At 39.5% G+C, this 11,246-nt stretch overlaps 1 protein-coding gene across 5 annotated transcripts in view; it reads right to left on the bottom strand.

Moving 5' to 3' along the window:
• Positions 1 to 11,246, bottom strand: part of SAMHD1 (SAM and HD domain containing deoxynucleoside triphosphate triphosphohydrolase 1) — a 67,375-nt gene that overhangs the window by 24,873 nt on the left and 31,256 nt on the right. For all 5 annotated transcript variants that reach the window (XM_086331946.1, XM_086331947.1, XM_086331945.1 and 2 more), the window contains exons 11-13: positions 10,276 to 10,391; positions 900 to 1,036; positions 22 to 117 (exon numbers count right to left, since the gene is read on the bottom strand). In XM_086331946.1, the coding sequence (XP_086188072.1) occupies positions 22 to 117; positions 900 to 1,036; positions 10,276 to 10,391 (349 nt within the window). The remainder of the gene's footprint in view (positions 1 to 21; positions 118 to 899; positions 1,037 to 10,275; positions 10,392 to 11,246) is intronic.

The raw sequence follows: 11,246 nt of genomic DNA, 5'->3' as shown, positions 1-11,246 counted from the left end.
GTTATTGAGCTAACTACTTACATCCACTATCAAATCTTCAGCCTTCAGTTCAGCTTCTAGCTCTACATCACTGGGTTTCGCACTGGCGACCTCATTTGGAAGGTGTTCATAGTTTTCCTGGAAAAGACAAGGCTCCTTATGTTAGAACTCCAGTTCTTCATCCTACAGTGTTTGTGCCACCAAGAGGGTTCTTCTCTAAAAATGGCACTTTACCAAGACACATAGATAGAGATTTCCCTAACAAATATATACCCATGCTACCTTTTAATCAAATCACAATAGTGTGATTTTCATAACAGAATTTCACATTAAAAAAATGAGGCATTAACCTATTAGTAAAACAAGAAGAAGTAAAGTGTGACCTAAGGCAGTATTGTGAGGCAGGGTGTGGTTATCAGCATAGCTTGTGTTACAGGTTTTTTGACAAAGATAAGACCCTTCAACAAGCAGGAGAGAGAACTAATGACTGAACTAAGGCAGGCAGGCAAGCACTGTCTGGGACAAAGTGATAAACCGTGAAAGAAGGAAGTAGTTAAAAAGCAGGTCCTTAGAGTCTCAAAGAAGCTCCTGCAGAGGCCTTATTTTGAGGCCCCTTTTCCATTACAGTCATTTTCTGGTCTTTGGATCTAGGTAAAACGAGGCCCCCTCTCACTTCCGAGTTGAGAAAGTAAAGGTTTGGAGTAAATGAGACTTGACTTTGAATCCTAGGTTACTAAGTGTGCTTCTGTAAGCAAGTTATTTAATCTTTCCCAAGCTTCAGTTTGTCTGCAAGATACGTCTCAAGAGATTGATGTGAAGATTAAATGAGAACGTATTAATTATAAAGGACTTAGAATACAGCTGTGGTATTGTAATGGGTATGGTTTCCTCTTGTGGGGACAGAGGACCTTTCAACTTACCTTTTTAATTCTTTGTATCATGGGCTGAGTCTCACCCACAAACTTGTATAGATTACGGGATTCAATTTTCTTTAAAATCATTCGTGCATCATTCAGGTTGGGATCAGTGGAGTATAAGATCTCCAGAAAAATGTTATCTGCCAATTTGATGAAATTTCAGTTATATTAGAATGAAAAAAACAAAAAAAAACAATATTTAAAGAGACTCATATTGCTGTACTTCTGAAATGATTTCAAGCAGAGGTTTACATACATAGATACACTATGATTATAAAGATGTGAAAAAACTTTTGTAAAAAGTGCTCCAATCAGTGTCTTGGATTTGTTTCAGGATAACCTAATGAGTGGGAAAGGGGAGAGATGAGATAAGACTGCACTGGAGATGATGACTTGAGACTGAGTTTGGGGGTACAAAAGGGTATATTAGTTTATTGCTTTTTTAAAAAAAAGAGAATGAAACTTAAGGAATAACAAAATTATGTCTGAGATCTGCTTCAAAATGGCCCAGGGTCTGATGGGGTGAAGGGATGAAATAAAACTGCAATGCTAATTATTGCAGCTAACTCATGAAACTAAGTGATGTAAATTTCCTTAATAAAAAGTTTTTAAGGGAGTTCCCTGAAGGTACAGTAGTTAGGACTCAGTAATTTCATTGCTGGGGCTTGGGTTCGATCCCTGGTAGGGGAACTAAGATCCTGCAAAGAAAGGCACAGTCAAAAAAAAGAAAAAGCTTTTAAAGGTTTCATTCCATGATGATAGAAGGTAGCTTAATTTCCTTCTTCCTTTTTCTTCAAACTTTTTATTTCAGAAATTTCAAAATAAAATACCCTTCACCAAAATTTATCAACTGTTTTGTTTCGACATATGCAAACACTGTATGTGTGCACATATAAATTTTTGAGGAAACGTTTGAAAATTACAGATAGCAAGACTCTTGACTCCTAAATATTTCAGCATATACCTCCCAAGAACAAGAATATTATCTAACTTAATCACAATCATGTCAAGAAATTTAACACTGATATAAAGATATCTGACATACAATCTGTACTTGAATTTGTTTAATTGTTGCAACAATGCAATTTACAAATTTTTGTTGCTGGATAGAGATACCAATTAAAGATGATGGATGACATTAGTTGTCGTGTTTTCTAGGCTCCTCCCATCTAGAACTAGGTAATTCCAACTTCTTTCATGATGTTGACAATTTAGAAAAGTTCACGCAGTCATTGTGTAAAATGTCCAGACTGTGAACTTGTTTACTGTTTCTTTACCACTAGATTCAAGGAAAACACTGTTATGAAGAACATTATACAAGTGTTATAACATCTAAGAGCACCACATGAGCTTGGCTCAGTGCATCACATCATGTATCACATAATGGGCTTTGTTAACAAGTTCCAAAAGTTGGTTAGGGCAATAATCCTCAGGTTTTTCTCTGTTAAAAGTGAATCTTTCTGCAAGGTGATATTTTCAGAGGCTCTGATTATCCCAGTAAGTTTTCAACCAATGGTTTAGCATTCATTCATTATCCTTGATTGAATCAACCATTGCATTTTGCAAAGTGAATTTTATTAAAATGCCCTTTCTTGGCAAAATATTAGCAGCCTATGTCATTCACGTCACCTACATGTATATGTATGTTCTTCCCTCTTAATCCATGGTTAACAGATTCCTTACCCTCTCAGTAATGCTTTTAAGAAACATCTTTTAAAAGCATGTTCATTTTATTCATTTTTCACTGTGCTGGGTCTTTCTTGCTGGGCATGGGCTTTCTCTAGCTGCGGTGCTCGTGCTTCTCCTGTGGTGGCTTCTCTTGTCGCAGAGCAAGGGCTCTAGTGCCCATGGGCTTCAATAGTTGTGGCGCATGGACTTAGTTGCCTCATAGCATGGAGAATCCTGCCGGACCAGGTATGGAACCCATGGCCCGTACACTAGCAGGAGGATTCTTAACCACTGGACCACCAGGGAAGTCTGGTTTTCATTATTTCTTTACATATTATATTCAGTTTGAAAAACAAAACAATTTTAATATAATAAGAGCACACTTTTCTAATCCATGCTTTAATCTACCCTATTCCCAGCTAAATTAGGGAAATGCTTTCCCCCATGACAGAATCTCACTTCTTGAAGGCCTATCTAATCTCTGAGGTTCATCTCAAAAACTGCCTAATTATGAAACCTTCCCCAGTGCATCCAAATTAGAGATGTAATTTCTTCTTCCCTCGAACCCCAAAGAACTTAACCGATACTCTTCTTATGCCTTTCATCTTATTCTACCAGGTACAGGTTTTGGGGTGGACTGACGTTTTCATTGGCTGAGTGGGCAAAAGAGGGATTAAAGGGTCACAGGATACATATATGTTTAAAAGAAAATGCTCAACTTTTTCCAAGTGGCTGTACCATCTGCATTCCCACTGGCCATGTATGAGAGTTCTATTTGTTCCACATACATTTTTTTAGAAAACAGTCATGTACAAAAGTAAAGGGAAACTGCTTGTCTATTAAACTGAATGATTAAAGTGTTTACTAAAAGAGTGTAGACAACATTCAACTTGGGAGTCAGAAGACTTGATTTGAGCTCAGGTTTGCCATTTATTAGGATAAGTTGCTTTCTTTCATTTGGCCTTAGTTTCCTCATCAAGAGGAGTTTTAAGCAGATGATCTCTAAGGTTCTTTTGAATTTAACATTCTAAGGCCCCAATTTAATTAAGGGATTTGGGGGTAAGGTCTTGAAAGGGAAGGGGAAGAAAGGGTAAGGTCCACCTATTGCTTAGGAATATTGCAGAATAAAGACCAAGATATGAAAATGACTACCTAAGACAGTGGTCATAACATTTGCAATGCTTACGATAGTTGCATCCAGATAAGCTGAAACATTCATCAGAAATAGGAATTTAGGAAGCAGAGAGAAGAGATAAACAAACAGTGGCATATTCATACAATAGACTACTACTCAGCAATAAAAGGGAATGAATTACTGATACATGCAATCTGGATAAACGTCAATGCTAAGTGAAAGAAGCCTTATGCAGAAGAATATATACTGTATGATTCCACTGATATGAAACTCTAGGACAGGTAATAGTGGTTGCTTCTAGAGATGAGGTAGAACAGGTATTGTCGGATAGAGCATGAAGGGACTTTCTAAGGAGAAGATAATGTTCTGTGTCCTGCATTTGTCCAGCAAATGTTAACCTTACAATTTTTATTAACACATAAATTGCATGTAATTTTGCATAAAAAGAAGAAAAATCTATAACAGTTACTGAACTTTAGTTAATCTGCATGCTGCAGGAATTAGGGTATACTGATGTCTGAAATTTACTTTCAAATGTCAAGCTTTAAATAAATGAATAGAGGGATGGTAAGTAATAAATATGTGATAAAGCAAGTCCAGCAAATGCTAGTATTTAGGTATATAGGTTTCAACTGTTAAATTCTTTTAACATTGCTGTTTATTTTCAACACTTATCCCTAAAACATGAAAAAAATTCTAAAAAAATTAAAAATAAGAAGTGAAGATTTTCAAAATAAAGATGAGTTGCTTTTGGAATTGCAACCAAAAAAAGGAGGGCTCATGGGATCCTATTCCTTCAAGGTCGTGTTATTATTAAGGACAATAAGGATCATATGACTGCTCAGAATAACATGCAAGAAAAGTAAGATGATTTCTGGCTCAAATGACGAAAGTGGAAAGGCAGTATGCTTATTCTTCTATATTCTGACAGTTAAAGCATAAAAACGTGACCTAATTTCTTTTCTGGGATTTTTGGCATTGTGACAACATCCAAGCAAGTGAACAGTGAACTCATCTCACTGAACAGGGTAAAAGCCAGTTTCAGTGTTCTAGTCAGCATGTTCATTCATGGTGAGCAAGAGCTATGTACAGACACGTGGAGTTATGACCTCATTAAGATGTATGATATTTGACAGTTTGTCAGTTAACCCAAAAGTGTATAAAGTCCAAAATTCATTTTTGTTTTTAACTGGAAAGATAATTTAAATGTAACATACTGTTATAGGATAAATGGTTAGGATTGGTCTCTGAGGAAGACTGAAGATGATTTTTTAAAATACAGCATCATTTGCTTCAGTATGAGTAAAAGTTTAAAAATAACTATCTGTAGGTTGCTTAAATTCTCTTATAATCTCTTTTTCCATTTCCAGCCACAGAGAAGGCAATGGCACCCCACTCCAATACTCTTGCCTGGAAAATCCCACGGAGGGAGGAGCCTGGTAGGCTGCAGTCCATGGGGTCGCTAAGAGTTGGACACGACTGAGCGGCTTCACTTTCACTTTTCACTTTCATGCACTGGAGAAGGAAATGGCAACCCACTCCAGTGTTCTTGCCTGGAGAATCCCAGGGACGGGGGAGCCTGGTGGGCTGTGGTCTATGGGGTTGCACAGAGTCAGAAACGACTGAAGCGACTTAGCAGCAGCAACAGAATGAAGTCAATGTCAGGACAGTCTCTTAGAGGAAAACATAAAAGAAAATGCTGTTCTGAAGGGGGAAGAGCTAAGATGGCGGAGGAGTAGGACGGGGAGAACACTTTCTCCCCCACAAATTCATCAAAGAACATTTAAACACTGAGTAAATTCCACAAAACAACTTCTGAATGCTGGCAGAAGACATCAGGCACCCAGAAAAGCAACCCAAGTCTTCGAAAGGAGGTAGGAAAAAATATAAAAGACAAAAAAAGAGACAGTAGAGGGAGGGACAGAGTTCCGTCCAGGGAAGGGAGTCTTAAAAAGAGAGAAGTTTCCAAACACCAGGAAACCTTCTCACTGCCGAATCTGTGCCGAGACTTGGAAGCACAGAGGGCAACATAACAGGGAGGAAAAATAAATAAACAATTAAAACCCGCACATTTCGAGCCCCATGGTAACTCCCCCAGCGGAGAAGCAGCGCAGACGCCTGCATCCGCCATTAGCAAGCAGGGGCTGGGCAGGGAGGCGCGGCGCGGGCTGCATCGCAAGGATCTGGCCTGAATACCCCGAGCGCTATCTGAGTGAAATAATTTGGGCTAGCAAACCAGACTGTGGGATATCTACCACGCAAAAAGCCAGCCCTAACCTATGACACCACCAGGCCCGCGCACAGAACAAAGGACTGAACAGAGATAGCCGGCGGCAGACCATACCCCTCCGGTGATAGGCAGCCAGAGCTGGAAGGGGACAATCGCAGCCCCAGAGAGACATCATCTGTAAAACTGTAAGCAGGCTTCTTTGCTAACTAAAACTTCTTGGGGGTCTGGACGGTCAATATCTGCCTGAGAAGGTGTGCCGGTGCACACCTAGATAACCGAGCGGCAGGAGGCGGTAAGTCACAGCAATCCCACGCACCAAACACCTCATCACCTGAGCTGCTCGGATCTGGGAAGGGCACAAAATGCAGGCCCAACCGACAGTCTGCACCTCTGAGGACTACCCGAGTGCCTGAACCTGAGCGGCTTGGACCTGGAAGTGCAGGCAGCCCAGGGCCGGCCACGGATGGTTCCCATTGGAGCAACCTAGAGCCTGAGCAGCATGGGCAGGGAGGCTACACACGCCGTGAACAGGGGGCAGACCCAGTGTGGCTGAGGCACTGTGAGCACACACCAGTGTTATTTGTTTGCAGCATCCCTCCCTACCTCCCCTCAGCGCAACTGAACAAGTGAGCCTAAAAAAAAAAAAAAAAAAAAGTGTCCTCCACCGTCCCCTTTGGCTCAGGGCGGAAACCAGACACTGAAGAGACCAGCAAACAGAGGAAGCTATAACAGAGGGAACCGCCTTAGAAGCTACAGGCAATAGATTAAAACCCTGTGGTTAGTACCAGCTACACAGGAAGGGGCCTGTAGATCTTGAGAATATAAGTCGGACCAAGGAACTAGCCAAAAATGAACTGAACCCGCAATACTCACAACAAAACCAGAGAAAGTCCTAGATATATTTTTACTATTTTTATGATCATTCTTTTTTTATTTTTTAATTAAAAAAATTTTTTTTAAGTCTTCTATTATTCCTTTAATTTTCACTTTTATAACCGATGACTTTGCAAAAAAAAAAGAAGACCCCATTTTTTTTTAAAGCAAACTTCATATATATATTTTTTATAATTTTTTTGACCTTTTTTTTCCCTTCTTTTCTTTAACATTGTATTTTTGAAATTCCAAACTCTACTCTAGATTTTTAATTTTAGCTTTTTGGTATTTGTTATCAATTTTGTACCTGTAGTTGTTTTTTTTTTTTTTTTTTTTTACAATTTCTGTGACCCTTTTTTATTTTCTCTTTTTCTTTTTCTCTGTTTCTTTCTCTTCTTCTTTTAAATAACATTGTATATCTGAAATTCCAAACTCTACTCTAGATTTTTAATTTATGCTTTTTGGTATTTGTTATCAATTTTATACCTGTATTTTCTTTATAATTTATGCAAATTTGTTTGTTCTTGTTTGGTTTTTTTTCTTTCTCTTCTTCTTTTTTTAACATTGTATTTTTGAAATTCCAAACTCTACTCTAGATTTTTAACTTTTGCTTTTTGGTATTAGTTATCAATTTTGTACCTATATTTTCTTTATAATTTTCACGACCTTGTTTGTTTTTGTTTGTTTTTTCTCTCTTTCTTTTCCTTCTTCTTTTCTTTAACATCATATTTTTGAAATTCCAAACTCTACTCTAGATTTTTAATTTTTGCTTTTATGTATTTGTTACCAATTTTGTACCTTTAAGAACCCAATCTTCAGTACCCCTTTATCACTAGGGAGCGAGATTACTGGCTTAACTGCTCTCTCTCCCTTTGGACTCTCCTTTTTCTCCACCAGGTCGCCTGTGTCTCCTCCCTAACCCCTCTCTACTCTACCCAACTCTGTGAATTTCTGTGTGTTCCAGACAGTGGAGAACACTTAGGGAATTGATTACTGGCTGGATCTGTCTCCCTCCTTTTCATTCCCCCCTTTTATCCTCCTGGCCACCTCTGTCACCTTCCTCCTTCTTCTCTTCTCTGTATAACTCCGTGAACAACTCTGAGTGGTCCAGTTGTGGAGTGCACATAAGGAAGAGATTACTGGATAGCCCACTCTCTCCTCTGTTGATTCCACCTCATCTCATTCGGGTCACCTCTAACTCCCTCCTCCCTCTTCTCTTCTCCATATAACGCTGTGAACCTCTCTGGGTGACCCTCACAGTAGAGAAACTTTTCATCTTTAACGTAGATGTTTTATCAATGGTGCTGTATAGAAGGAGAAGCTATGAAACTACTGTAAAAATAAGACCGATAACTGGAAGCAGGAGGCTTAAGTCCAAACCCTGACTCCAGGGAGCTCCTGACTCCAAGGAACATTAATTGACAGGAGCTCATCAAATGCCTCCATACCTGCACTGAAACCAAGCACCACACAAGGGCCAACAAGTTTCAGGGCAAATACATTATCCCCTATAAGTAACTTTGTCATCAATCCAACCCAGATGAATTAACAAGAAAAAAGTAAACTCACTTGTCACATTATAAACTGCAAATATTTGATGGACACAGTGTTCTCAGTATATAAACATTTGATACATAGAATCACCATTTCCCTTCTAACCTGTAGTTTAGGTATGAATGGAAAGTGCCTAAAAAGTTACAAGTGTAATGGGGACTCTATTAATTGCCTGAAGGTGAAAGTGTTAGTTGCTCAGTGGTGTCTGACTCTTTTCCATCCCATGGACTGTAGCCCACTAGGCTCCTCTGTCCACGGAATTCTCCAGGCAAGAATACTGGAGTGGGTAGCCATTCCCTTTTTGAGGGTATCTTCCCAACCTAGGGATTGAACCCAGGTCTCCTGCATTGCAGACAGAGCCTTTACCATGTGAGCTACCAAGAAAGCCCATATATTAACTGCCTGCTGCTGCTGCTAAGTTGCTTCAGTCATGTCCGACCCCATAGATGGCAGCCCACCAGGCTCCCCCATCCCTGGGATTCTCTAGGCAAGAATACTGGAGTGGGTTGCCATTTCCTTCTCCAATGCATGAAAGTGAAAAGTCAAAGTGAAGTCACTCAGTCGTGTCCGACTCTTAGCAACCCCATGGACTCCAGCCTACCAGGCTCCTCCGTTCATGGGATTTTCCAGGCAAGAGTACTGGAGTGGGGTGCCACTGCTTACACCTGTATAAAAAAAATTTAGCAGTGATGGAACAGGAAGCTGATCTTGTGTGTGAGGCCACTCAGCTTCTGCCATTCTCTCGTTTCAGAAACTCCAGCCTTCTCACTGATTCTATCACTTTGTTTTTAGTTAAGCAGAGTCAGTTTCAGGATTTGCAACTAAGAACTCTTAACTGGTATATACTTTTTGGTTTACATCTTTTGCTTTACTGATCTTAAACTTTCCCACATTAAAGAATCAGTTATGACACCTCACCCCTCTTCCTTCCCACCCTAAGTTGTTTGTTTCTGCTGAAGTGCACAGAAATGTCTTTGGCATCCTGTTTTGCAACAAAAATTATGTTAAATGAGCAAGTCAGCTTTTTGGTATTGGTCTGGTTTTATGAAAGTGTAATTAAAAGTGTAAGTCATGTCCCACTCTTTGCAACCCCATGGACTATACAGACCATGGAATTCTGCAGGCCAGAATACAGGAGTGGGTAGAGCTGGTCCCTTCTCCAGGGGATCTTCCCAACCCAGGGATCAAACCCATATCTCCCACATTGCAGGAGGATTCTTTACCAACTAAGCCACCAGGGAAGCCAAATTGTATTCGAAGTTAAAAATAATTAATATTGAGCACTTAGGTTACCCTGGTAGTTCAGCTGGTAAAGAATCTACCTGCAATGCAGGAGACCCCAGTTAGATTCCTGGGTCAGGAAGATCCCCTGGAGAAGGGATAGGCTACCCACTCCAGTATTCTTGGACTTCCCTGGTGGCTCAGTCAGTAAAGAATCTGCCTGTAATGTCGGAGACCTGGGTTTAACCCCTGGATTGGGAAGATCCTCTGGAAGAGGGCATGGCAACCCACGCCAGTATTCTTGCCTGGAGAATCCCCATGGACAGAGGAGCCTGGCAGGCTACAGTCCACGGGGCCACAAAGAGTCCGACAAGACTGAGCGACTAAGCACAGCACAGCACTTGTGTGCCAAGTACTATTCCAAGTGCTATATGCTTCACTGCAGCATCACAACTAAACTACATGCTAGGTATCATTACTCCCACTTTATAGATGAAGAAACAAGGTTCAGAGAGGTTAAATAACTTTATCAAGGTTATCTTGTTAGTACAAAGCAGAGATAAAACTCAAATCCAGTAGTATACAATCACTTCAGAAGCTAAATACACTGGAATGTTTGGAAAATAACCCATCTGCAATCCAGGGAAAGTTTACACGGTTTCTGAGATGGACCACCTATGTTACCTTCTACTTCTTACCTGTCAGCTTAGTGAAGGCTTCCATGTCATCAATTGCTGTAGAAATGCGATACTTTCTTCCTGCAGAACCTGTTATCTCTATGTGATCGTCTGCTTTGAGGAAGGCATCTGTAATCCTAAAGATCATTTTATAAAGGTTTATGTTTATGAGGAAATTGAATATTTGCTTTATGCTTTACTTAACATTTAGGAAACCTCTCTACTTTTAAGAAACAAAATCTTGAGATACAATGTTCTAAAGGCAACTGCTTTTCAGACTTATAGAGAACAAACTAGTGGTGATCAGTAGGCAGAGGGACAGGGGCAGGTGAGGGAGTATGAGGTATAAACTACTAGGTATAAAATAAGCTACAAAGATACACCGTACAATGGGGAATGTAGTCAATATTTTATAATAGCTATGAATATAATCTTTAAAAATTGTGAATCACTATATTGTACACCTGCAACTTACAATTAAAACAAACCAAAAAAAGACAATTGCATCTCAACCATGCTAAGTAAGTCCACGATAATTTGTGGACTGTAATATTTACTGTGCTCTAGGCATTACTACAAAGCTTTAGATACATCATCATATTTAATCTTTCTATCAGTAACACAGGTGTAATCAACCTATATTATATAGACATAGAAATTGAGTAATTTTCATTTAATCAAGTTAGGAAGAAGCAGTACCAGACTGTTTCTAGATCTCTCTGAGTCTCTGCATTGAAAACAAACAAACAAAAAAAACCTCTTAGCCTTCTCCGCTTACCAAAGTAACAGCCATACAAATAGGAGAAAGGATTCTAACTAGTCTGCTCATGACAAAAGATGAAGAAAAAAGCAGAAAGTAAATTTTCTCAACACAAATGTAAACATGAACAGTAAAAGCTTAAAAGAGATTCATTTAAAACTATTTTAGGGCCACAGAATTAACTTGACTCATACCCCACTTTTGGAAATTCCTCATGAGGTCTCTGAGTCAC

This window comes from Bos grunniens, chromosome 13 (assembly GCF_055505025.1).
Source record: "Bos grunniens cultivar Pamir isolate PY7600 chromosome 13, Bosgru_T2T1.0, whole genome shotgun sequence".
Lineage (NCBI taxonomy): Eukaryota > Metazoa > Chordata > Mammalia > Artiodactyla > Bovidae > Bos > Bos grunniens.
Note: the sequence above shows the minus strand (reverse complement) of the source record. Positions and strands in the feature narration are given on the sequence as shown.